The following is a 27,719-nucleotide window of genomic DNA, read 5'->3' as shown; positions in this document are numbered from 1 at the left end:
CAGCGTGGCAACTTAATAATTCATGAGCTTCAGGCCTGAATTTGTTGGGAAGCAAACTGCGTTGCTTGGAGCCGTTTGCTCAGAGCCGTATTCATTTCCCTCACAAATTCGGTGTTCTTTTCTCCAAGATGTCTTTATAAAATACACTCCATAAACTGATGCAATGCACTTTTCTTTCCTTGTTTTTGAGGCAGGGTTTATTGTGGGTCACGGGGATCAGGCAGCTGATGACAAGAAGAAAACATGAGCCCTTGCGTGAAAAGGAAGATTTTCAATAGTCCATGAATCACTGTTCAGACACTTCTCAAACTGAAAGTTCAGCGGAGGTGATCTTTTTGTCTCGGGGGTTCAAGAGTGACCCCTATGGATGATTGCTGGCTGAATACTGCTGTACTGTGGGGTCTATTACAAGCTTATGGTTAACATTATAAACGGGAAATGAGCTCTTTGTAGAGGTGCAGTACCACTCAGTGAGTATTCTTCGACTGACTTGTTCCCGCACACCATTTGAGGACTGGAGACTCATTCTAGGAAGCATGGGGAGATTTTAATTTTGGGGCAGGCTCCCTGCAGCTGTAAGGACTTAGATTTTTTTCCAAGAGGATGAGCAAAAAATAGCAACTCCAAAAGGTAAACATTAGTAACAGAAAATAAACTTGAAAAGCTTTTTTATAGAGGATGCACATAAATGGACTGTGCACAAATTGCTTAATCATCTGAAGAATTTTACCTTTCAAAGTAGGATGGCAATAAGTAGATGCATTTTGAAATATTCTCACAAATAGGAAACTTTAAAGTTAATTATCTTTCCACAATGAAGTATTTACAAGGGGCTTCTGCTCTCATGAGGAGCCAGATTTATTTTTGTGGATATTACTGTTTCATCAAAACTTTACTCTTCCATTTCTTCCTGTATTTATTTAGGTGTCATGAACAGTTGTATTTCATTAGAAACCTTTCCAAAGAAAGATCAACCCAATATTTATGACAATGGGAAACAACCGAAGTGTTGATATATGCACAATCTGGTTGAAATACRAGTTTAGAAGTCCTGATGTGAAAGTTATTTCCATTTCAGAAAGTTTCTGCAGTGCATTCTCAAAAGCATCAGTACAGCATGCTATCACATAGTGAACCATTTTGATCACTGAGCGTAGCAAACTTTCTGTGGTTGACAAATATGAGAAAGATGTTGAAGAATGTGGCAAATGGATTGGAAATAAAATTCTGTTTTCCCTAACCTTACGTAAAGTTGTATAAGCAAATACGAGAAGCTCMTTTCTCTTGTGCATTCCTCTTTATTAAAGGATGCAGCACAAATGGGAAGCCACTGCAATGCAGCATTTTTCTTTAATAATAATAATAATAATAAAAACTTTTCCTGATATTAGAAAGGAATATAAGCAGTTAGATTCATGAAATCTGATTCATGAGTTTCTATACAAACTGCAGTAAGTGCTCAGAACCACTGTCCTAAGTTATTGCATGATTAGACCTGCTCATGCTTTAGGAAAGCACAGGTAGATACAAAAACACTTGCTGTGATCCATGGAAGACACGTTTGAGGTAGAATATGTGCACGTGAGGGTAGGAGCAGTATCCTGAGTCAGCTCGCTAGTCATTGCTCAGCAGAGGGTGACGTAAAGACAAAGTGCAGAGTGATGCTGCTCTTTGGGTGAAGAACAGAGGTGACAACAGGTCGCTTTGGCAGAGGTCGTTCAACAGCAGTTGGGGACCTGAAGACTCAAGAAAAAAATATAGCAATACTTTGTGGCTCTATGGAATGACTGAAGCAGGGTTTCTCTATGAAGATATCTCTATGTAGTTAGGACCATGATGATTTTAGAACAAGAGGGCTCAAACATGAAGTGTAGAGAAAAGAAATACTTTATAACTCACTTGCACAAGTTTCCCTTAACAGTGGGACTAGATTTGGTGCAAAGCTCGCGAATCAATTATGACATAATTGTGGAGCAGCAAATGTAAATATCTTTAGTGTGCATGTATTTAAACATGTTTAAATAACTACTTTTTCATTTCAGGAGGTTTTGAATACTCTTGTTAAATTCTACTTAACAAAGATGTCTCTGCGCTTCCTTTCAGTATCAAAATAGCAGTAACTTACTAAGTTCTTTGGGAATCTGCAAGCGTACGGGAGAAGAAATGCATGTTATTAAGAACTGATTCTGTGACTGATCGTCTCTGGAATTATGTCGAAAATCTGGATTCATTAAATGTATAGCCCACACAATATGCTTTCCTTCTCCATCTTCAAATACGTAAAGCCAATGATCTGATCTTTGTTTTAGAGATCACCGGTCATGTAAACCATACACCTACTTTACCTTACAGTTAGCGCTCTGTTCTTCCAGATGKTTAAGGTAAACTGAACGCTACAGTCCTCTCCTGTGTCCTAGCCACGTCCTGCTCTATGAGGAAGTAAGGATTTGGGGTAAAGAATGCCTTTTGGTCTTTAACAGCTATTCCTGTTTGTGTGCGTGCTTCGCAGACTTAGTGAAAGCTTGCCTGCGTTTCACTTAACTTCACTTTCCACTCTTTATCTTGTGGTCTGGACTCATTCTTATCAGTTTTGTTACAAAATAAATAGAATTCTTAACTGCCAAAACCACTACAATTTATTTTTTTCTTTTACTTTGGATCTTGGAAATAGCTGCTTTCTGTTTATCAGCGCTAAATATTCTCTATCTTTCTGTAGCAATAGATCAAGTAGACAGGAAAATGCAGTAAGAGACTTTCATAAGTCTCATTACCATAATTACAGCTAAGTTATTGGTTTCCTATAAAGTTCCAAAGCTTATATTATAAAATGCCTGCAGATGCCTTCTCCAGGGGGAAAAAACTGACAGTCTTCATGAAAGAAGAAAAATTTCAGATAGCCGAAAAAAAATACAGGCAGCTTACCCCAAGATAGCTTTAGTGTCTTTTCTGCTAAGACAGTCTCACTTAAAAGGCAGCTATTCTAAATATTCTAAAGTCCACATGTAAATTGTCTTAAAACCGACTCTGCCTGAAGCTGTATCAAATCAGGCTATAGTACTAAAGAAAAAAAAAGCCTCTATTTTCAACATCGCTGTATTCTGGCACTTTTCACTATGATTTTGGGTGGGGAGTTAATTTATGGCTTTAATCTGGCCCAACTAACTTTAGCTGTTTTGGATAACAGCATCTCGGCTATGATGCAGTAACCCATGCTCCTTCTTAGGAGAGCAATACTACGTGAGTTCTGGAGTTCAGGGTTCACCAGTCTAAATTGGGTAAAGCATGATTAATGAATTAAAGAGACTGAAGTATATGGTATGCACAGCAAGACCGCGATATTTAGAAGGCAAGCGTTGGCAGATTTTCTGTCGTCATGGGAGGTGGCTTGCTCATCCTGAGGTCTTTGAAGTCAAGCTGCAACCTCCTGCTCTGAGTTCAGTTACCGTTAGCAGTTTATCCAAAGAAAATAGGTTGGTATCTATCCCTTTACCTGGCCTTGCAGTGCGCAGAGTTTATTCTCAACATTTTATGTGGGACAAAAATGGTGCTTTAATGGTTATATCTTAAAATGCTCRTAATATTCATATGCCAACTCGAATTTTATTCTAGAATTATTGCCAGGGATGTTAGCATTCATTAGAGAGAGAGACTAGGAGTTGGGGGGGGTGTTTAGTAAGAGATTAAGTATACCATGCTCTTAACCATTTCTTAAATGGTAGGATCATGTGTGATGAAAGTAGGTGATGTGTGCTGGTCAGACAGGTCTTTGTAAGTAGCTTATTCATGCTAGCGTCTGTGACAGCATTTTCAGATTTTTTGGGGGTGCCGAGTTTTTATTTTGCAGCTAGGGGTTGCATGATTTTGGAAGAGTGAGAAAGACACCTAAGGAGGACACCGAAAGAGGGCCAAGGACTGCAATTTAATGAGTTACTTATGTGACCTCTTCTAACACGTGAGCCTTTTCACATCRTGTTGGCCCATCTGTTGTGGGACCCTTTTATACATTGAAAATAATGTTTTATTTTTAAAAGTTGTAATTCAAACACTAGATTCTGAAAACCAAGTTAAATATGTTTTTGACAAAAAACAGAGATGTTCATAAAAATCATAGGCCTTTTTTTAGTGGTCCCCCAGTTCTCTGGAGTGCAGGAGCAGTAAGAAAAATAAGAAAAATGAGGGAAGAGATTTGTATGTTTTCCCTTTTGGTGACACGTGAATGGGAAGGGTGAAGGTGGCACACGTGTCTGGGAGAAATGGCTGCAGAATCATTAAGACAAGGGGAGGGTGCAAGACATGAGGTTTCTGCATAAGGGGATTGACTCCCTAATGTGTTACCATCTCTGCTTCGGAAAACCAATCTCCCGTACATTCCTAAACAGTTTTTTAATATATCCTTGTCCTTTTTCTTCTACTTCAAACAGAAATTTGGCCCACAAGCTCTCTGCAGATTTCTGTTGCTTAGCCAATATGCATCTGTTACTGCTGTACCCAATTTATAAGTTGATACGTGGTCAGGCTCTTCGTCTTGCAACCACCAACTAATCAAACCTGCCAGTAAGTTAATAGAAGGCTACTAATCCATTGCAAGCTCTTTGCTTGTCATCTTAGCATGCTATGCAAAAAAAAAAAAAAAAAGGCAACAAAAACCCTCCCCGCAGGCATAATGCTACCCCTGCTCACCCAACAGTAAATTTTGTCCCTGTTTGCCCCTTTCTTCATGCTGAAAATGTAATGTCCCAAACCGTTGATTGCTTCCTTCCTTTCTGCAGAAACAGAAGTCAGTTCAGTATGGTCCTGCTTTTTCRTACAGCTAAAGGAAGCCAAGAATCGAGACACTGTTCTTTCATCTTTCTCCTTTTCAAGGAAAAGAACAAGAAGCTATTTGATTTTGCTTATCCGAACAATGTTTCTTAGATTTGAGTAGCTTCAGTAATTACTGCTCMTGCCAGTGATCCTAAGACCTGACTTACTGCTACACAAGTGACTATTTCAGCATGATGTGAGTTAGTGCAGGAGGATATCTTGCAGTTAAAGTAGTTGAAGATTGTTTTTAGCATGTAGGAACAAGAGGAATAAATAAGCTTTTGTTTAAGATACTGCTACTGGTGTGGCACTTCATAGGTCTGCACTCAACAAGGTAAAAGTTAATGCTTTTCTCTGTTTTGGTGCATTTCTTAGTTTTGATTTCACGCAAGAATGACTGTTTTCAGTGTATTTTCAGAATAGCTGAAAATTAGTTTTTTGACAGCAGTTTGCTCAAGCATTAAGATTGTGTCACATGCTCTGAACCTCCCCATACTTGGTTTCCATCACTCATTAGCCAGTTATAAACACTCTTTTTTATTTTCTTACGATGTATTTGAGGGATTTGTTCGTTGCCTTTAAGTTGTTGGAACATGTTCAATTATAGTAAAAGTAATGTTTAATGCATACATTCTTGGGCAATTATTGCAGTATCCAGTTTACTGAGATTTGACATTTTCATCTTATTAAACTCTGGASTTTTACGTTATCTAGACTCTATGCATACTCTGTCTTTTTGCAGAAGGTAATCTTGGGGAATAGACATTGAAGAATGAAGCCTTTCAAAGGATGTCGATCGTAAAATGACAAATTAACTGATTGAATTTGTGTCATGTTTCTTAACCCTAAATGTGTATACCTCCTCTTTTGTCTAGAGGAGATGCACTTATAGCTGAAGGCAGTGGGCTTTCAGATTAATTGAAAATAGGAATATATTTTTCCTGGATTTCATTGACAGAGAAATAAATTTGCAGCTGTAAAATGTGGGCCATCTGACTAAGCAACTCAAAATATGAGTCAGCAGTGTCATGCTGTAAAGAGAGTCAAATCTGATGCCGGAATATACTAACATCATTGACAGTATTAGTGAGACCTTAGCGGGATAGTTAGACTAGTTTCTCCTTACTGTTTTTAAACACTAGTACCAAGATTAGAGAAAGTCTAGAGTAAAAAATCAAAAATGTAAGTTTAGGAAAAATGACCTGCAATGAAATGTTGAAGAACTGGAGGTGGTTTAGTCTGTCTAAAATTGCCTGTTAGCACTGCTGTCTGATCCTCGGAGGCTGCAGTTGCTTCAATGTCCCCTTAATTACCTAGTGATGCTAGCTCAAGAGGACTCAAAAAAGGATTGGAAATTAAGGATGGAGTTTAAAGATGTTTCTGGGATAATGCTGGAGATGATGGGATGACTGATGAATAGGGATGTGAAAAAAATGGAAGTAAACTTCAGTTATTGACAATGRCTGGAATATGAGGGCAGTGACTGGATGTTCAGTGTGGCTGTAACAAGAATAAGGCAGAATTACAAGTTTCAAAAGATTTCCCAGTTGTTAATATAGTAAAATCTTGCAGTAGGCCATTGAATGAGTTGATAGAATCTCTCTTTAGATATTTTGAAAGCATGTTAGGTAAAATGACTTTCAGTGATGAATCAGGTATAAATARATGATCTCAGCTCAGAGACTTGACAGCCCTTTGCTCTGCCATTGTCACCGAGGGACAGTCTGCACAGCTTTCCCGCATACAGGGTTGTATTCAACTCCAGTTCTGAAAATAAAAATGGCTAGTACTGAAATAATTTTTCAGGGGAAACCCCCGTTGGAAGTTGAAAAAACTAGAACTTATATTGGAGATTTAAAACAAGATACATAACTTTATTATCATGATCAGTGGAGGTAAAAGTAGTTATAACGCATTATTTCTTGAAGAACTTCAATGAATTTTAATTCCTGATCTATTCTATRTAATGCATRTGTATGCATGTATATAATGCTTACATATAAATTATAAAGTTCACTCTCTACATAGTAAGTCTATAAATGGCTAGTCAGAATTTTTTAAGACTAGCAAATACTTTCCTGGTCATTAGTTAGTGTGTTGTTAAACATCCACTGAATAATTAATCCTACTCATCTAATTTATTTGTATATATAACTTCTATGTCTTACTTGGAATAACATTGACATCTATGACTTACCATGCATAGTCAGGGTTATTTATTTTGCAGTCATGCTTTATGCACTGTTTTTGATGGCCAAAGGATTGTTAAATTTGATTGATGAGCAGTTCAGTCAATTGAATCTTCACATGTTTGAATTAGTATAGTGCTTCTAAAAATAGTATTCATTGAAGGAGATYGCTCGATTTTCTGTTGGTTGTCTTATTACTTTTAGTTTTGAGTGGATTTTAATGAACTTACACTGTGCCTTTGGTTACAGTAAACCTCAGCAAGTGTACTTCTGGCAAGGGTAATGTGTTCAAATCCTGTGCTTCATATATTCATATTACTTTAATGTTATCTCATCATGAATATGCATCGCCATGGTGTTTTCACATGCAGAGTACTTCTTATTAAAGTCCTCTATCCTTTACACAAACTCTTTGATGTAATTTTGTCTAGATCAATAGGTACTGTTTCATATGCTTTGAGAAATTAAAAAATAATAATACCTAGTACGTCTTYTACAAAAAAAAAATCTACCTGTATTTTTATGTTGAAGTGTGTACATGAAACTCATACTTTTTCATGTTGTTTGCTTTTTAGCGAGAGGTTTATGGTGAGGTTAAACAAGAACGGAGGCCCCAGGAACCCAGAGAAGATAGATCGAATGTGTGCACTTTTCACAGTACGTGCCTGTTCCCTTTCTTCTTCCCTTACACTAGTAGGATTGTAGATGTAGTCACCCTGAGGGAAAGAGCAATTCTTTCCTTCCTGTACATTGAATGAAATGGAAGCTGTTTATAAGTTTTGACATGGTTATAAGTAAATGTTAACATAAGAAAATGGAAATGCTTCTAAGCTATTTTTATGGCTAAATGGACAATCCAAAGTACTACTTTTTAACTACAGTTGTTCCTGCTTATGATTTGAAGTTCTGAATATTTCCTTTGCACATATTATATATGTACTTAGATAATAGGGCGTAGGGACAAACTGCATTGGCCTGAACATAAAGAAAAAGAAAAGCACACAAAAAAAACACAACTAAAACCAGAAAATTCTCCAAACATAGATTTCTATATGGTCTGTTTGAGAGTGCAAGTAGCTGGTGCAGCAGTAGCCTCCTGGGTCCACAGTGAGTCAGTGGGGACAGCAGAGTACCTGTGATGGAGTAGAAAGCCCAGCAAGCAGCCAAGGTGGGCTACAGAGTCAGTGCACTAACGGAAATGCTGTGACTACCCAAGTTGCTATAGCAAGTCTGTGCAAATAACCCCCTCTCCCCACCTCCACCAACGCAAAGCAGGTATGACCAGCTGTATCTGCACTCTTTAACCATCTGTGCAAGCAAGACAAGTTTACTTTCTTTTAATTTTTTAGACTCACCCCTCACCCACCTGCCTTCTTGTTTTAGTTTTTGGCTATACCAAAATAGTAGTTTCAAAACGCTCAGGCTTTAGTATCTGTTCTGCATTGGTCTTACTCTGTTAAAAATGACCCCTAGACATGGTGTATTTTTTTCCCTACTGTCAGAACCACTATTTCCACTGTCATTTCTTCTCAGAAATAATATRAAAATGGTTACTCCCAAAAGGCAGCAGGGACTAGTTTGTGCCAAGTTGGCTCCTTCTGCCTTCTGAAGTTCAACTTTCTTAAAAGGCTTTTCACCATCAAATTTTTCCGTCTCTCCTGATGCCATATTCCTTAGGGTTATGCAACAAATATTCACAGTTTCACACTATAAAAGTATTGCTCTGGTGACCTGAGAAACAGTCTTAACGTAATTTCAAAAGTACAAAAAGAATAATGGTAACGTTATGGCCAGGGACATAACATGGTCCCAGAAGACACGTGCTGCATCTTATGGGGCCAGCCTAGTCTAAAAGAGGCCAACCCTGTGTATTGTGGACTTATGCCAGTCTATACCACTATTTCTCAGGATCAGAGATCACTACCGATGTTGAAATTTTCTCTTAACCTCTTAAACCAGACAGTTATGGCTTTACAGAAATTTGAATGCTGCTTTCTGGTCTGCTCTGTACAGATTCTTCCTGGCAGCATATCCGCAGTTAATAACATGGATACTAAGAAAGTTCTTTACTCATCCCTCCACCTACACATAAGACATAAAATTATGGGCGCTATGTCAACAATAGTAGGTAACTTCAGTAGCTTTTCATTTTCCAGGAGTTAGCACTGACATAGAAGACAGAAGAGTTCCCAAATAGACATAGACATGCAGTCAAGAATAGTCTCCAAAGAGTCCTAGCATTGGACAGTATTTTAGTGCTGGGAGAATCTTTAATCAGACTAATAATTACCTGAAGTGCTACTGGCTGGCTAGCACAGTATCATTTCTGGGATCACTGCAAGGCATCTTTCCCTTATAAGATCTCGTTTGTATATTTTTCACTGAGAACATTGTTTCATGTAGCAAAATGGAAGTTCAGGCAAGATGCATTCGCTTCTAATAATGATGGTTCCATGGTGACTAAGACAATTCTCAGTACATACGTTTCTGACTCACTGGCCTGTTGAGTCAGGCAGAACTTTGAAGGGGATAACCCTTTTAGTTATTTTGAGCATCCCAAAGTGCATTTAAGCTCAAAAGCCAAGTTTCCTTTCAGCAGACCTAAAAAGACAATCTTCTAAAATAAAAAAGTTTCAAAATCACTAGCRGAGACAGCATAAAAATAGAAGAGGTTTATAACTTCTACCTGTCCATCATGTTCTTGCAAGGTGCATCTTTGCTTCCAGGCTTGGTTTCAATCTGTTCTGGGGCTTCTTGGGTTGCATCAGGTAACAGGTCTCCCCTGGTGACTTCTGTTTGCAGAACCCAAGAGCCCCAGCTGTGTCTGCTTCCTGCTGCTCTTAGCAGTCATGCAGTCTCCTCCTGTGCTGCAGTTTCCCTGCTTGCAGGTCTCGCTACTTGCCCTCGTTTCTGGACTGTTCTGCCCGTCTAATTGCTGCCTTTTAAAGGCATACAATTTGAGAACGGGCAACTAAAACCGATTGTCTAGGTTACTGAATGCTTGCAGATCAGAGAGAGACCTCTTCTAGCATGGCATGTTAATATTGTGTTTTATAACACAGTGAGATCTCCTTGAGCTTTGCTCTTTATGCTTTTTTTCCATTTTACACCCAAGATGATAGTCTTACAGTCAATTTTCTGGGTAATTGTCCTATGTAACACTTCTAAAATAAGGTGGTTCTGTGACTTCAGTGCAGGTTTGTTCCCAAGATTGTGTTAGTCTTGTGTTCGAATCAGTGTATTGGATTTTCCCTCCCTCCCACCTCCCAGGATGTTTCCAAAACTCTATTCCTTCCTAGAGGGAAAGAGCTCTATATCTTAGATATTTCAAGGTGTCCCTGTCTTTTGTTGCGAACCCTGATACTTCTAAATGTTAAGCATCTCCTTATATAAGATGTCAAAATTAGTTGTGTTGTGTTTTTGGATCAGCTGTCATATCACACCAAAAGTGTGAAACCATTTCCTCCAGAGATAAAAAGCTTACTCAACTAAACTTCAGCCTATATGTGCCTTAGAAGCACTCCTATATCTGAATTAAAATGTAAYCACACTGTATGTGTCCACAGTTTTGTTAAATACCTTACTATCTACAGCCTCCAAGATTGGCTACTGAATTTGGTTTAAAAAAAATTAAAAAAAAAAAATCCCCATTCCCAATTTGGTTAAAATGACTGTTTAATTAGTGGCAGTCAGGTATCCTTGATAACTTTTATTTTAACATACAGTTAGGTCTTTGTAAAAACAAGCATTGCAGAGAACTAACTGTTATTACAAAGAACTCTTATCTGTATCTATTAAGGAAAACCTTTTTTTGAGGTTAATTTTCTTTAAAAAAAGAAAAAAGAAAGAAAACATGAAATTAGAATTACTATGAAATTATTTTGCTTGCAAACAGCGTCATTTAAGAAGGTCAGGAGGCTGTGGGAAGTAACCACCTGTAGATGCAGTGCTAAGAGCAGAGCTGCAGAAATTGGTTCATTTGTATTGCACACAAGCAGATAAAAACCCAGCAYGGTCTCTTCTGGGTTACAAATCATGTGCATGGATTCTGTGAAAGAAAATTACGTGAAAGCTCCCTCACAGGGGTGGCGTTTGGGGGGCTCTTTTGGTCCATGTCATAGTAAGAATTTCTCCCCTTGCAAAAAGCCACTGTTGCACATAAGAATACAAGGCTGTCTATGCCCTAACTTTATGTCTCTTGGCTATGACACAATATATTTTTTATGAAATTGAAGAGTAGCTAATGTGTGAACCCACCAACATGTGCATGCGCTACCATTTTCTGATATTTTGAAAAAAATATTTCTCAAGAATGATGATGATTAGAAATGGTAATCTCATGGTGTAATAAATGTCACCCTGTCAGATTGTACATATTTTGAAAAAATCTATTACTCTAGAGTATTGAATATGACCTCCCAAGTTTTTTGCTTTTTAAGATGTACTGTGGGACACTACTGAGATTAAAACTACACAAAACCTATCCTTGCTGTCGAGCTTCAGTTTCTCCAAGACGTACACGATGAAGCCTACCRTATGCTGCCCTGGTAGGTTAGGTGACAAAGCCTAGAAAGCATGTTCCCTCAGTCGTGCAGCAGCAGAATAAGACTTGAAGAGAAAACACGACAAAAGATTTATATAGCTTAATTCTTTCCCTGCAGAGAAACATGATTTGCTAGCTAATAAGCATACCAAGGAGCATATTTGCAACTCACTGCATCTGCCATCCAGGGAAATACAGTGCTCCTTTTAAAAGGAGTAACAGGATACAGCCATCAATTTAATGCTTGCCTGCTGTGCTTTAGCAACATAATGCTATTTGAAAGTGGTTTTAAACTTCTCCTTAGAAGAAGCTCTCCTTGCTTGTAGTTCTCAGTCACTGTGCCCAGGCTTTATTTTGCTGTAGCTACGAGTGTCACTATACTCTGAAGTTCATGATCTCAGTTGGAGAGGAAAGAAGTTTGCCATGTGGGCTACAGTTCAGTTTTACTTTCCAGCAAAATACGATTTTTAGTTCACCAAATTGGTTAAAACTAAGAATGACAGAATTTTAATGCCCGTAGTTTAAAATTTTTCCCCCATTACCAAAAATTACATGGTTTCCTTTTACAGTGGCTTTAATACCACTTAGTTGTCTTTTTAAAAAAAGACAAATACAAGATTTTGAATGTACTACTGAGATTTTTTCCCCRTTGACTTTTCCAAAAAAGAAATGCAGTAGTAAAGAACAAACTGTGTTTGTACGTAGCCAGATCCACCGCTATTCTCCTGTCTATGCACAAGCGTTTTGAAGTGACCATCACCACTGGGATGGTTATCATTATTCAATTGAAAAGCAAAAGGAAAGTGAAGAGATGGGAAAACACAGCTATCATCTCAAGCTGATTGTAAACTCATGTATAAAGCCCTGGAGCTGTTAAAAGCATCCTGTTAAAAAAATATCTTGTACAAACATAATGTTATTTTGGTTTCAGTGATGTGAGGTGATGCCCATTTCCTCAGCATGTGGGAAGGAATTAAGCAAGCAAGAATAACTGAGCTTAAACCCTTCTCGTTGAGTCTTCCTCCTTCCCTCCCATGCACCTACACTTCACTCGCTCCCCCACATTCGTATGACAAATGCATTAACCGTCCTGAGTTTCCAATTGACAGTTGCTCTTCTGCTCAGAAATTACTACAGTAATGTGCCTTATGATCGTTGGGGGCAATTTGGAGGCTGGAGGGCATAAGCCAATAGGTAGCAATAAGACAGTAGCGTTTGAGTGGGAAGAGAGGAAAAAGAGGCAACAGCTCTTACAGTGGAGCACGTTTGCATCAGAATCTTAGAACAGCAGTGAATGTTCTCACAGTACCTAGTACCTGCTTAAAACCTTGGCTTGGAGTTTAAGAAAAGGACTAGGAAGAAATGTTTCTTAAATCTTTCCTATACTGCAAAAAGAAGGTGGGGGTGGGAATGTCTTAGAAGCTGATGTCTGTTTACAATGTCATCCGAACATATCCAGGAAATTCCCAGGCAAGAGAACTTCCAATGGGCAAATACAAAATGTCTTAGTAAAGAATTATTGTTAAGTGTGCTATAAATATTTGGGAAATCAAATGCCAAAAAAGGAAAACAGAACACTGTAATTATTTGATAGAATTTTGGTACAGCGTCATTATTCAGAGTAATCAGAATATTTCACCACTTTTTCTTTCAAAGAATGTTACTACCAAATATAATCCCTCTGTGCTTTATTTTCTTCATCTGTAAGTTTGAAATAGTAATACCTTCTCAGATTTAAAAATGAAAGAGCTAAATGAATGGCGAGTAATGCTGTGTAGTCTTTATTGTTGTTTGTGGGAGCTTTACTGACATTTTTATTTTGGAAGTGCAACGTGTTATATATTTTAATGTCTATATTCTTTCCAATCTGTTAGGATCTCAGCAGCAAGGACATGAAGAGAGATTTGTACATAGTTGCCCATGTAATTCGAATAGGTAAGGTATGATTTACTACATTAAACGTATACATAACATATACATATACAATAAACATATACAAAATTAAAAATGATTTTAAAGTATTTTTAAATGTATCTTTTACTGAACTGTCTTTCTGATGAGTTTAACCAGTTAGAAGGCTCAGTCGTAGACCATGCTTATCTGTTGAGATTAATGTTCAGATCTATAGCTAAATGCTGTAAAGTTGCTGATCACTGTTTAACAGTGACTTTAAACCAAACCAAAAAACCACCCAAACTAAACAGGGTTTTTGTTTATTGTTCCAAAATTTAAAATGAGATGTTTTTACTGAAGATATAAAGCTAGTTTAGTGGACAGAACATCAGCATAACTGGCCATTCACAACTTGTAAATTAGATGCCGTTAGATAAATATATATATATAAAGATGTGTTTTCTGCATTATGCATCTACAGTCCTTCCAAGAACCCATGCTGGAGTTACGGAGATGCTTGTAAAAAAATAAGAGTGGGGAAGTAGTCACCCCTGTGTCCGGTGTCTGTGCTGCCTGCTGACGCCAAAAAAGAGCATTTGCAGCAGTATCTGGCTGCRAGAGGCCTATCAGGCCTGCAGGAGAGATCTGGACCTCTAGGACCTAGAGCTGACCCTACCCAAGGAGGCAAGCCCTTCCTTGCTAGAGCATTTGAGTAGTCACGTTTTCTAGAATGGGTTTCCCTGACTATTTGTAGGAGAGGCAAGGCTTCATTTACTCTTTTTTTCAAATTTGTGGTCAGCAATAGCAAATGTTCAAGGTGGAAGTTTAATTTAGAGTATGCCTCGTAGGGTACAGTACAGTGCTGTCTTGAGGTAGTTTATGGAAAGCTAGATGAATTTATCAGCCCAGCAGCGTGCTTGACTGAAGTGCTTGTATGACTTCTGGCATGTGAATTAAGTTGCTAGAAGCTCATTTGGACGGGCAGTGCTGGATAGAAAAAATCCCTAGTTAATAAGGAGTTAATTAGTACCAGGGAGTTAAATGGTTATAGATTATGAATGTGTTCTTCACTGAGATATTAGCAAGTCAATATTTTTGCTCTAAATATAATTTACTTCAAGTGTTTAGGCCTAAAACATTAACATCATATAATAGGAATAACAGGCAGTCTCTTCAGTTGTCTGAGTGTGTATTATTCTAAACAGCTTAGCAGTGCAATATCTTTCGTGTCTTCCAGGTTTTGAGTGAACTGAAAAATGGCTAGGTAGCGTTTGACTATATTTGCAATGAAATGGTATTCAGCCCTATTTCCAGTACTTCCACTACTGACATCCTTTGCCAGCCACAGATATTTTTTGTGAAATATAGAAGATCTAAATGGCTTAGTGCAACTGCAGCTTTGTTGTCCTGTGAATGATAATAAAAGCCTTCAAATTCACGAATGTGTTAGAAGGATCAGTTTTTCATTATCAGACTTCACTGTGTCGTAAAGAGTCTGAAAGCTGGAGTTACTCTTTATCCCCTGAGAGTTTTGTATGAAGCTCGTAGAACTATTTAAAGATATTCTGTGGTTCAAGCACAGATTATTAACCTTGATGCAAGATGTACTGGACGAACTATTGTGTGTAATGTAACAAATTGGCTAAGATGATCATAGTGATTTTTCTAGTCTTGCTATTTCTGACTCTATTAGAAAACTGCTTTAGCAATGGAGAGTTAATCATGTGGCAGCTTCATATCTCACAATTCTCCTTTCTTATGCTCAAAGAGTAGCATGATACATGACACAACAGATGGAATCGCTGCATTTAAATCTCTAATATTTTGAATTTCTGTTAATTTTAGGTCGCATGTTGCTAAATGATTCGAAAAAAGGGCCCCCACATTTACACTATCGCCGCCCCTATGGCTGTGCAGTCTTGAGCATCATGGATGTACTTCAGTCAATCTCTGAACTAAAAGAAGAGAAGGATTTTGTTCTCAAAGTTTACACGTGAGTAACTCCTGAGAAGGAAAGGAATTGGGAAAAACAGTACATGAATGTTGGGTACCAAGGTACTGAAAAGGTATTAAGTACTAAGATGCCATAAGCTGCACTTGGTTTTTTATCCTCCTCACCAGATAAACCAGTGTTGTTAGTATTAAGTTTTGCTCCTTTATTATTCCAGAAGCTCACAGAAGCTGAAGATTATTATAGCTGTTTCAGATATGTGAAATGCTTCCAAAAGTATTGAATATTGCCCAAATCTATATGACATACACAGTAGCAGTTTTTATAAATGTAATTTATTTTGAAGCTCTTAAGCTCAAAAGCAAAGAAAATGCTGTATTCCACCTGACGAAGCAAATACAGTCATGAATCATCTCTAATTCCTTGTGAGTGATGGTGACCAACAAAAGAAATAGAAAACAACAACTGAAGTCAACATTATGTGACCAGAAAAAATAAATAAAACAAGCTGATGTTTTTGAGCAAGAATCTGTCTTCAGTTTATTTGTGATATTGAACTTTGAACTGCCAAATGCTTATTATGAAATGTTGGTCTCATAATCACAATAAAGAGAGCACAGGCAAACTGTTTGAGGAGTGCAGGGAGCATTTAAATCTCTTGTCAGTGAGGATAAATACTGGCAAGATCTGCTTTGCAGATGGGCTGAGATACAGCTCATCATATATTACTTTGCTGCCTGTGGCCACTGTCATAGTAATAAGATAATTTGGGGATTATAGAGCTTCAATATTCTGCAGGAAGTACAGTCAGCAGCAGAAAACCTGCCATTCAAGGCAAACTATAAATGAAAAAAATGGCTTTCAGTCTTCACTGAAATATTCTTGGATGTCTCCTTATACATCAGAAATCTGTACATCCCAAGAAAAGTCTCTCAGAGTCAGCTCCTTCATTCTTCTTTTGCCAACAGTTACATAAACTGCAGCAAAAATGTCAAGTTAAAGGGAAGAAAATGGGCTTCTTTCTTATCTATGTCAATAGAATATGGATAATCTTGGTATTTTGTCACCATGCAGGTTCAGCATATCTCAAACCAATGATTTTTGGTTATGTAGCTTTATGTAACATTATGTAGCTTATGTTGCTTTGTAGAGATATCTTTTAATATATCGTAACTGCAATATTCTGAATGTTTACAGTAAGATATTGAAATTGGAATATTCTGAATATCTATTATTGGAATATTATGAATATCTATTTCTACTGCTTTCTGCTTCGATTCCCTTTTAATGCGTCTGTAGCATCTTATTCAGTGAGAAAAGAGAAAGAAAAATATTATGTGAAAAATCCTATAAAATATTGGACTTGTCCGTTTGTCAGTGACAATGTGTTAGTTCCTAAAAATATTCCTGTAAGGTTTGCTTGAGGGGCTGACAGATTCAGCCGTTATGTAATTATCTCATGAATTCTTCATACTATTTAGGTAGGTCCCTTGCTGTCTTTAAAGAAAACTTTCACATCTCAGGAGATATTTACTGTAATTCTCAGGGTCCAGRGTTTTGATCAGCCTGATTTATTTTTTAGAGCAAAACTCAGATACTCCATCTAACTTTTTCTTTTGGCATTAGTAACAACAACTCTAGATACTCTTGAGATTCTTTTAGATATATAAACTATTAAAAGAAATTATGTTTTTGGCCTCTGTGAATTCCACAGCTTAATTATACATGATGTGGAAAGGCACTTCCCCTTACTCGAACATAATTTCTTTTTCAGTTTCATTGAATGTCACCTTCCACTTGCACACATCCGCAAAATACGGATGCATAYGCAGCAACCATTTATTAAAATATGTACACATTCTGAATTTCAGGGTTTTTTTCCTTTTTTTTCCCCAACCTCTCCCTGCCTCTCCTTTACATGATAATTGCACTGTAAACAACAGGGGAAATTCTGGTTTATCTGTGACAATTTTTGTATATAGAAGTGTTTGTCCCCAATATTGTCTGCCTCTGTTATCTGCCTGTAGTTCTAGGAACAGTGTGTGCTATAGATTGGTTCACTTAGCCTGAAGTCATGTAGCCAGTTAAAGCAGCCCAAAGTCCTGTAGTCAAAAACCCACAGGATCACGAGCTTTCCATAGCTTCCTCTTAATCTGAAGAGGCCTGTTAATACAGATCTCCTGCAAACTGCCCAAAGGACCAACTATACTGCTGGAACATGTAGGTGGGTTTAGAGCAGCTGCTTCCACCTCCTTTAACATCCACACGCAGCCTTCCTGCCTTGTTCGCGAGGAAGTAAAGTCTCTAGCAGAATTCAGCAGTAGTCAGACAGATGTAAGTTTTACCACTGTTACCATTCTCTTCAGTTATAAGAAGTTTTTTAAAATCTGTTATGGCACTGCTGTTCAGAGCGTTCCTCGTAAGCCTCCAACAAAAAACTTCAGAAGGGAAAATGGGTATATCTAAAGGGCATGAGCTTATCCCTTTTGCAGCTGTGATAGTTGTTGGTCCTCCACAACACAGTACTGTCGCAGATTTTTTTTTTGCTTGCATCTTCTGTTTGCACATTCTTTTAACCAAGCTACTTTTTCTTGCTTTGTAGACCAAAATTGGAAATGTCAAATTTGGGTCCTTTGTAAGTTCAAAATCRTATATAAATGCTTAAACAATGCTGGCCTGATTTTCCTACATGCTGCTCATTTTTATCATTGTTAAAATGCCTCAGGCCAACCCCAAAACATCATAAAGATGAAATGTGGAGGAAGGAGGGTCTGCGTTTTTGAAGAAGTGGTAAAAAGTATTTTTAAGCTTTCTTTTTGTATGCTGTCTGGCTAAACCATGCAGCTGCCACAAGAGAGGCAGGCAGCATACAGCCAGAAAAGCTTTTTCGCAGGGAGAAGCTGKAAAAATCTATGTGAGACTGAAAACTTAACAGAGACTGAAACAAATACATGACATTTCAATGGAGACTTTTGCTGGATCCACAAGAGAAAATGTTTATACCAAAAAAAAAAAAAAAATCAATTTCAGAGCTTGCACTGTTATTGTTAAAGACTTATGTCTGAAAAAGGCTTTTTTTCTCACAATCCAGATTTTCCTGTTTCTTAATCCTGCAGTCGTGTTATAATCTTACTAAGAGGATATAGTACCACAGCTCTACTTATAAGCTCATTACATAAAAGCATGAAGGTTTACTTTTGTAGTTCTTTTTAATAATATACATGTAAAATATTTTAAAAGTGAGATGGAAACTAAAATCTCCTTGCAAATATTTTTTCTGAGATTGTTTGCRTTTATATTTTTATATAAATTTTTATCTTGAAGGGTTTTTTACTCATTGCACCTTATTTCTTGCATTGTTTTTTTCCATTTCCCTAACTTAATGTATTTCTTTTCCCTATTATCTTTTCCAGTTTTGTTTATCTTCCTATTTTTTCTGAATCTTTATATTTTTTCCTCCTTCTCTAGCACTAAGTCTTAAAATTCCTCCCTCTTAATGTGGTATATTGTCTGAATGCCTTTCCTTGTCGAAATTCAGTTGTTGCTATTTGCCCAGCTGGACAGAGCCTACACTGCGTTTCTGTCCCCATCTGTTTGATGTCTGCATCCGATGTAGTATTGCAAACATTGCAAATTGTAAATTCACTGTGGGACCAGTCAACCTGAAAAGGTGATGGATGACTYGGGAAGAAATTCTTATTTAAGTTGGTAATATATTTGGTATTTAGACAAGCAAAATGTTAAGAAAACACAATAAAAATGAATTAATGGCAAGTGTCTTCAGGCCGGCATTTCAGACTTGGGAGAATATTCTTCTTTGTGTTCAGGAAATGTGAAGTACAGTGTTTGGTACAAAACTAGCTTTAAGCCATCTTTACACTCCATTGATTTGGGGACAACTTTGTTCCAGCTTAATCTGCAGGTATAAGTCATCGGAGGCTGAGCTCTATTTTAACCTACGCTCCAGAGGCTGGTACGGCAACCAGAAAAGGAGCAGAGGTTGGGAATTCTGTAGCCTCAGCTGTGACGTGTGGCATTTGGTATAGCATTTGTCCAATGGGTTCTCTTTTTATATTAATGAGAACATTATTTGCAGTGGGGTAAGTGTTGTTTAATGCCTTAGCATGAGAAGAGAAGTAAAAAAGGTGAAGGCAACTTTTTTTTTTTCCTCACGAATAGGCTGAATGTTGATTTAMAATTCTGGGATAGCACAAAACAGCACAGTTATTGTAAGCTTTCTCGTACTGTCCATTGATGTCTTAGTCCTTGGTCCTTAGTCCAAGTCTTGCAAAGATTGTCTTTAGGAGCACAAATGTAGTCAATTTGCCATACCGTTCAGTTCCTGAAGGTCACCTTAGTGCTTAGATACCTCGAGTACTGTGTGAACATCTCCTTTCCCCTCTCAGAAAGGATGGAGTAGTTACAGGAGTTGTGGAGAAGAGCATCTAAAATGATCAAGGAGGTAGAGTAGTTGCATCGTGAGAGGAGACTAAAAACGTTGGAAGCTTCACTTTGAAGAGGAGAAGGGTGGTTGGGGATATGACCAAGATTTAAAAAATTGTGGTGGAGAGTAAACCATTGTTCATTGAATACAACTGTACAAGAACTGGGGGCACTCAATGGAACTAGTAGGAGTTCACATTAAAAAAGATAGAAGAAAGTRCTTCTTTAGGAAGTGGGTAGGAAACCTCTGGAATTTACTGTGGAGACRGGCAGTATTTACAGGTTCAAAAGGGATTCGACTAATTTATGAACAACAGGTCCATAAACAGAGAAATAGGAATAGACAGACACATACAATCCTGGAGGAGTATAAGGAGACTGGAATGTGTAAAGCAGCCCAGCTCATGTACCCTGCCAGAATCATATCTCCTGTTACCACTGTGGGAGACGCAATATTGGGCTAGACACACCACTGGTCTGGCTGAATATAAACTTTTTTTTTTAATGTTCATATGTTGTTATAATCAGCTGAGACATCTAATAACCCATTGTAGTGGAGGGAGGAATGCTGAGATAGGTAGAACTGAGATTTGGAATGGGATAGTCCCCATCTGACCGCAGCTGATAACCTAGGAATAAAATACAGCCTGGTCAAGCACTTTAAGTGAATCCTTTTGGATAGCAACCARGAGGAAATAACTTTAGTTTAATGTTATTCTCCATTTTTTCTTTTTTTCTGTTTGTTCATCATGCTTAATGTATTCCCAGTTGTCCATATTGCTTTTACTTTTTTAGTAATCACCATCTTGGTGGGGTTTGTCCGTAAGGGCTGTGTGGGTTATCTCCTTTTTCTTGACAGTACATGGGTTTGTAATACTGAAGCTGTGAAAAATGGCCAACTACTACTTTTTCCAGATAGCTTATAATTCCTTTTGCCATATTATTCTCCAGTTCCAAACCACAGCARCCAAAAAATCCCTGATGGTTTTTTTATCCCTGATTTTGCCACCTATGTACTCTTAGGAGAGAACCAAAAAAAGGAAAAAATAAATGAATGTGCTGGGGGGAAGTTTTACAAAAAAMCTCCGTTCTTAAGATTCCTATCTCTTTAGGAGTTGAATGCTTCCTCTCTGTAAAGAAATGAATGTAAATTGAGAAAGTCAATAGGACAGAAGTTTAACTCAGTCATAGGCAATTGCACTTCAGGAGAAATAAGATTCACTCTTGCTGTTGAGTTAAAAATTGCTTGTCTTCACAGGGAATCTTTGAATCTTGCATTTGTGCTTTAAATAAACTGGACAGTGATTGAATTGAAAAGGCAAATAGAATTGATCGCCATACATTTTTATTTTTCAGTCAAATACTGGTGAAGTTGCTATTGCAGCTGTGCATATACTGCTCTTAGCTGCTCTTAGGTTCCCCCCTTCAGCTTTTCTTCTCCAGGCTGARGAAGCCCAATTCCCTCAACCGCTCTTCATACAGGAGGTGCTCCAGCCAGCTGACCATCCGCTGGACTCTCTCCAATCAATCAATGTCCGTCTTGTATTAGGGAGCCCAAAACTGGGCTCCCTATTCTAGATACAGTCTAACAACTGCCGAGTAAAGTCTTTTCCCGTTTGACAACAGGAACATATAAACAAAATACTAGTTAAATATTGATAAGATATATCATGTAAACAGTCTTTTACAAAAGATAGACATCTTATTACTTGAGAAAGTTTTCTCTAATGAATAAAGACTGTCTCTTTGCTTTGTATAAAGGTTTGGGAAATTCACTAAGCATTCATAATGTGGATAGTTTCATAGGAACAAGATTTTGGTTAGAAGTCGAAGAAGGAAGAAAAGACCTGAAGTAGTAACAGATGTATATAAAATATCATATAGTAATGTAGCTCAATAACTGTTACCTATGTATACAGAAGACTTTTTTATTTTCCAAAAGGCTAAAGATTAGAAAAACACTTCATCCAGCAGTTACAAAATCTATACAATGCCTATATTTTGGTCCCTACCATTGCCTTAATACCTAAGTTTTTTCATCTTTGTATATGTAAGAGTTCATACCTAACCTMTGTCAGTCTAGAAACAAGAAGGCTTAATGAAACTTAAGATCTGCATCTGTCTTCTGAGGGGTCTGATTGTATGGATAGACCCAGAAGACCTAACAAAACTGATGATGCTGAATCCAGTGCTAAACACAACAGCCGTAGTCACTTACATTAAAAACACACCTTATAAGAGARATGATTATATGGCTCACCTTTCATGTAATAGCCTAATAATTAGGTCACTTCAGTCTGACGAGGAAGGCTTTTATTTTTGACCCTGATCCCTAGATCTATTTTTTTCCTTTCCCTTCTCCCCCTGCCCCCATCTAATGTCTGTTTCACATRCAATGTATCGCTAGAGCTATCAAACAATTCTACTTAGGACTCCTTTCTCCTAGTGAATGCCTTACTTGTTAAATTAAAAATTAAGTTTCCTTGATTACTTTTCTACTGGCACTGTAATTCTTGCATTCTTGGCTTTGGGTCCTGAATGGAGGTTTTAAATGCGCACTTGCAGCTCAGRTGCCCCAAGTCCAGAAAAACAAGCATTCAAGTATCCTTTTCTTCTGTTTCCTGTTTTGCTGGCTCTCTTGTTCATGTGATGATTTTTTGTGAATTGTCATTGAGGTGTCTGTATTTCTCCATGACTGCAAAGTGAACTGAAACATCTATTTTTGGTTCTCCCAATTGCCTCTATCACCATCTAGTTTCCAAATACTGCAGTGTCCGTAACTTGTCTTTGCCGAATCTTGCCATCGGAGTAACGTTAATGTCTGTGTAGTGATAGCTGCAGTACTTTACAGAGTATTTTTTTTAATGTTTCTCAACTTTAAAAGATTTATATATAAGGCTGAAGGACATGGAACAGAGCAGTGAGATATACTGGTGTTGACTTTCCACTACACGGTTACACAGTCTGATGGTATTGCAACTCCCTGAGCTTCAAGGGAACAGCATCGTGATGCCATAGAGAACATAGCCTGTTCTTTGTTATGTTCATATCTTCTTGTTGGCTTTATAATTCTCATTAACATGTATTTTGAAATTAATATATTCAAATTTCAGGGAACAGTCCTGAAGAAAGGTTAAGAATGGAGGAGGGAACTGGAAAGTTAGCCATCAAAAAAAAGAACAGAAGGAAACTCTCTTGCAATGCATACGATGTCATGTAATTGGTCTGAAATCAAGTCTCTGAAGCGGCTCAGGGCATCGGGATGATAATGGGAAATGTTAGGGGTTGCTGAATCTAGTATGGAGGTGAGGCTGCTGTAACTCTGTGGCCCCAGGCCCAGCCGGTAGCAGGGCTGAGCATGTAGTCCCAGTAGGTGCCCATGTACACACAGTACATACACTGACACATGTATGACTGGCCACGCAGATCAGCACAGACCATAAACACTGCACTCGCATGAACACRCTCAGCCCCAGCGTTCTTCTCCTCTTCCCCTCTCTGGCTGATCAAGCTAAAAGCCTGTTAGTGGAAAATAATATATATACTATGGATCCTTCCAGTAACACATACACACCCCGGATCACTCCAGGAAATGATGGCCTTAGACACTCAGTCTACACAGCAGCTGACCCTGCATCCCCTGGTCTCCCAGTTGCCCCTTGCATAGAAACACACTTTTGCACCGACATACACACTCACACAACATGAGTGTGCTCCCCTTTCTCCTGCTGCTGGCACTCCAGGTTCATGGCTCTCGAAGATCCATGGCCATTCTCCAGGTGCTGGCACTTAGACCTCCATGTCCTCTGATCTCTCCAGTTGCTGGCCCTGCAGAGGCACGGGCACCTGTGGTCCCCATCCCAGTTGCTGGCCCTGAGGCCTTTATTAACACACACGTGCACACAGCATAGAGCCTCCTCACTCAGCCTTATCCCTCTGTTTTCCCATGCTTGTTCCTCCCCAAACCACTTTGATTCCTCCCTTTCCCCACCTTGGGTTCTTCCCCAAAATATCCCATAATGAGTCTCATACAATCCCGAAATGCTGTTGCCCAGCATCCCGCGATGAGTCCTGTTCCCCTGTCAGTAGTGACCCCCCTCAGTCCGTGACRTGACCCAGCAAGCTTCTCTGGTTAGCTCATCTTGATGGGTCTCAGACCTGGACAAGAGGCTGACCATGCTCTTCTGACAGCCCTGGGAGGAGTGGGGTCGGGGTGCTCTGTCTTCTCCAGTTAGTCTATTGGGGTCCCTCTGTCTGCCATAGTTCCTCTGTCCCTTTGCATTCACAGAGACAAGCTTTCAATAGCATGACCTAACAGGAAAGGTAAGAGTTAGTAGGAAGTATTTAGAATGACTTTGTTCATAGGCACTGCATTAAGTGGTGGACTTGGTAAGATGCATGTGCAGGTGRTGTGAATTTGTTTGATCGAGGACAGTGCAGCCAGCTATCCTGCATGAATATTGTTTAAAAAAAATTATAATCCACATGCAAAATCCTCATGTATTGTTGAAATTAATTTTCACAACTGAATTTTTCCTRGTGTAAAAATACTGAGTGTAAATATAAGAAGTCTGTTGACAGGCAATTATGTTGTAATTTCTATCCCAGAAAGGTGTTGAGGATATACAGAAGCAATGTAATTGAAAATAAAATATAACAGCATTTGCAAATACTTATTAAGATTAYGTGTAGATGAATAAACTACTGTGGAGCTCCTTCAGTCCCAGCAGTGAGAACATGAAACACATACGGAAGCATAGTTTTGGGTTGTTATATATTGTTGTCCTACAATTTTGTGGGGATTGCATCATGTTTCAAGGCATTCTGTAAAATGTGTAGGTAAGAAAAATCTTGTTGCAAGTGCCTGAGATGTTCAAAAAATCATTTTTTTTTAATTTAGTCTGTTTAATCTCAATTAATCTTTCAAATTCCACTTCTGATTTCTCAGATCTAAGTTGGCTTTCTGCTAAGCACAAAAGGGTAATATATTACAACAAATAATTTCAGCTTTGAATTAATTTTCTGTGTATGTGCATAGAATTCAACTAAAGTCTAGATTTTTCCTCATTCCATCATAAYATGAAGAGTGAAACAGTTGCTTCAATGATAGAAGAGTCACTACAGGCTCCAAAGTGTCCATAAAATGGAGAAAATTATTAGGGAATGTTTTGTTTCCTTCCGCTTTTAAAAAAAAAAAAAGAGCAACATGGGATTTCTCTCATTCGCCAGAAACCTATAACCTTTCATGTTATCACTACCACARTGCTGGCTTTCTTTTCAAAAGATGGTTCAGGAGAAAGCTTTTAACTTGAATTAATGTTCTTTTATTTTAGGTGTAACAACGAAAATGAATGGTATCAGATCCATGAAAATATTATTCGCAAGTCCAGCACCAAATACACAGCACCCAGCTCAAACTATGGTAAATATTTCCTGGYATGGTTTTGTCCTAATAACAACTGAAGACTTCCTTTAGGAAACTGCTAATTAATGATAGCAGAGGTATTCAGTGAAATGTGAAGTTACACACAGCTGAATTTCTTCCTTTACTTGTGATGTTTTAAATGTTTTTAGCTAGAATTCACTCATGTTCAGCTTGCAGGTAAAAATCTGTATTGCATCTGCAAATTTAACCGAGGATTAAAAAAAACCAAATTGCTATCTTTCTTTCTTGCCTACAGTTGACAATAATATTAATGCCTGTCATGCTGTTTTATCTCAAGAGAGCTGTGCGGTGGAGCGAGCTGGTAGCCTGCTCCAGTATTAGGTTGCTCTGTGAGTCTGCTTAGTTACAGCTAGTTTTGCTTTGATTACTAAGTGAATATATGATTCAGAAAGGCCTACTGAGATCTGAATACTGGTGTTTTCTTAATTTCCTTTGTTTGCATGTCAGCTACTATAGTGGAATATGCACTTCACACTCCCATACATAGTAGGTGTTAAACAACAACAGTAGGCAAAAAAAATGGTTTTCAAGGGGGGAATTTTATTATATGCAAAGCTGGTCTCTTCTTCCCTGCTGTTCCTCATATTACGCTTATGATTATCCACCACTTCTCCTTAAGGCATTATCCCGAATTCYTTATAACGTCGAAAACTTGGACTATTTGCACTTATTTCCTATGCCAGCTGTCTGCCTAATATGTTTTTTTTTCAGGTGTCCCCTTTTCTGAAGAGCAGAAAGAAAGGGAAATAAATAGCTTTTTACCTTTGTCTTCTGCATTTTAAAATATTTTTTCAAACACTTCATTGAGATCTAGCGCATCTCTGGAATAGGAACTTGTAACTTGGCAGGGTTTATTGTCCTGGTGTGAGGGACGGTATTGCAGACTGTTGTGATTTTAGCATAAGTAATGCAAACTGGACCTCTCAGAACCTGCTCATACAGGGAGGAAAAGCTCTTGCAAATGCAATTTCTCCCTGAAGGAGAGAAATCCCCCACCTTCCCTGCTCTCGAGTAAAACTAGTCCCTACTTCGTTCCTTCTAGTTCCTGTTGTTTGGGGGGAATATGCGGGAATTGCATGGAGGTAATATCTATATACCATGCTAGAAGATTGCATATTCCCTTACCTCTAGTGATTGATTCGTATAGGTAATAGATTAATTCTGGTACTATTTGTTCAAGTACAAGGTGGTGTTGGGCGTGGACCCAAAACCTAAAGGTCTGAACTCCCAATTCGATGATCCAAGTTAGCATTTGCTACAGTTCCTTAAGCTGGAATGTTTGGGGTGTATTTTCATTTGTTCGTTCTTAAATGGAAAAGAGGGTATCACATGTACAAGTTTTTCTGTAGGCAGCAAAAACAGTCAAGACCTTTTTCTAATGGATTTGTCTCCTGTGTTCTCTCAAAGCCTTGTGCAGCACACAGGCACAGGTGCACACACTCACAGAGTGTTCAAAGGGTTTGGATTTTCTTTTCCATGTTCCTAAAGCCCCTGTATTTCCTGCAGTGCTCTGCAGCACTCTCCTACCTACTTAGCTGGACAGCTGCAAAGCAGTGTTTTGGCAGCTTTTGAGTACATGCATGCTGATCATCCAGCTGGCCGGTTGGCCTACCTTTCCCTTAGTATTAAAGCTTTTTGGTTGTCTTTTCATCCTACCTCTGGTGTTCATAAAACTTGTAGGAGCTTCACATTTTCTAGACATCTACACGTCAAATTTGGCTAAAACTGAACAACAGTTATTTCAAGTAAGAGGAGCAGAAACTGGGTGGGATGTACATGGTATCATTAGTTTCATTTCACTGAAAACCAGCGTAACAAAACGATGACTAAATACTGCTCGCAAACCCAATAAATTGTTCTTAGGAAATAGCAGAACTTCAGATGGCTAATGAGCAGTTGGGTCTCCTGAAACGTTTTGAGGTAATGAAAGGACACAAGTAAAACAAATAATTTCTTGGATTATTTTATGGTATTAGATGGGATTAAAGGCACTTTGGAGAAATTCAACAACGTTCTGTGATGTGGTAGTTCAACTAAAGGGGGCATTACTGTTACATGTGTTGTAACCTGCTGCATATGAGGAATAGAAACAATGCTAAGTACTGTACTGTAACTTGTGACATCTCTGCAAAATTAAGTATTCTGATACAAATTTGCAGTCTTTTATAACGTTATGCTCCTACTTGATCCCTTAAAGTCCCTTAAAGTGGATTTGTTTCTTCCATTTCACGTTCAAATGACTGTTACTCCAAGGGATTAAAGAACTTTGTATATATGTATATGTTTGCTTTTTTTTTTTTCCAGGACTTATAATATCTCTCCAGCTTCTTCGGGGTGACATGGAGCAGATTCGAAGGGAAAAYCCTATGATCTTTAACCGAGGGATTTCTGTTACCAGGAAGCTGGGGTTTCCTGATGTTATAATGCCAGGTAAACATAACAGCTAGCATC

General features: G+C 38.2%; 1 protein-coding gene across 1 annotated transcript in view; it reads left to right on the top strand.

The window, feature by feature from the left end:
- Positions 1-27,719, top strand: part of DOCK3 (dedicator of cytokinesis 3) — a 194,611-nt gene that overhangs the window by 82,520 nt on the left and 84,372 nt on the right. The window contains exons 10-14 of the mRNA XM_026055042.1: positions 7,568-7,649; positions 13,410-13,470; positions 15,274-15,421; positions 25,156-25,244; positions 27,573-27,698. Coding sequence (XP_025910827.1) covers positions 7,568-7,649; positions 13,410-13,470; positions 15,274-15,421; positions 25,156-25,244; positions 27,573-27,698 — 506 coding nt within the window. The remainder of the gene's footprint in view (positions 1-7,567; positions 7,650-13,409; positions 13,471-15,273; positions 15,422-25,155; positions 25,245-27,572; positions 27,699-27,719) is intronic.

This window comes from Apteryx rowi, unplaced genomic scaffold (assembly GCF_003343035.1).
Source record: "Apteryx rowi isolate R43461 unplaced genomic scaffold, aptRow1 scaffold_98, whole genome shotgun sequence".
In the NCBI taxonomy this organism is placed as follows: domain Eukaryota; kingdom Metazoa; phylum Chordata; class Aves; order Apterygiformes; family Apterygidae; genus Apteryx; species Apteryx rowi.
This window is presented reverse-complemented; position numbering and strand designations above follow the sequence as displayed.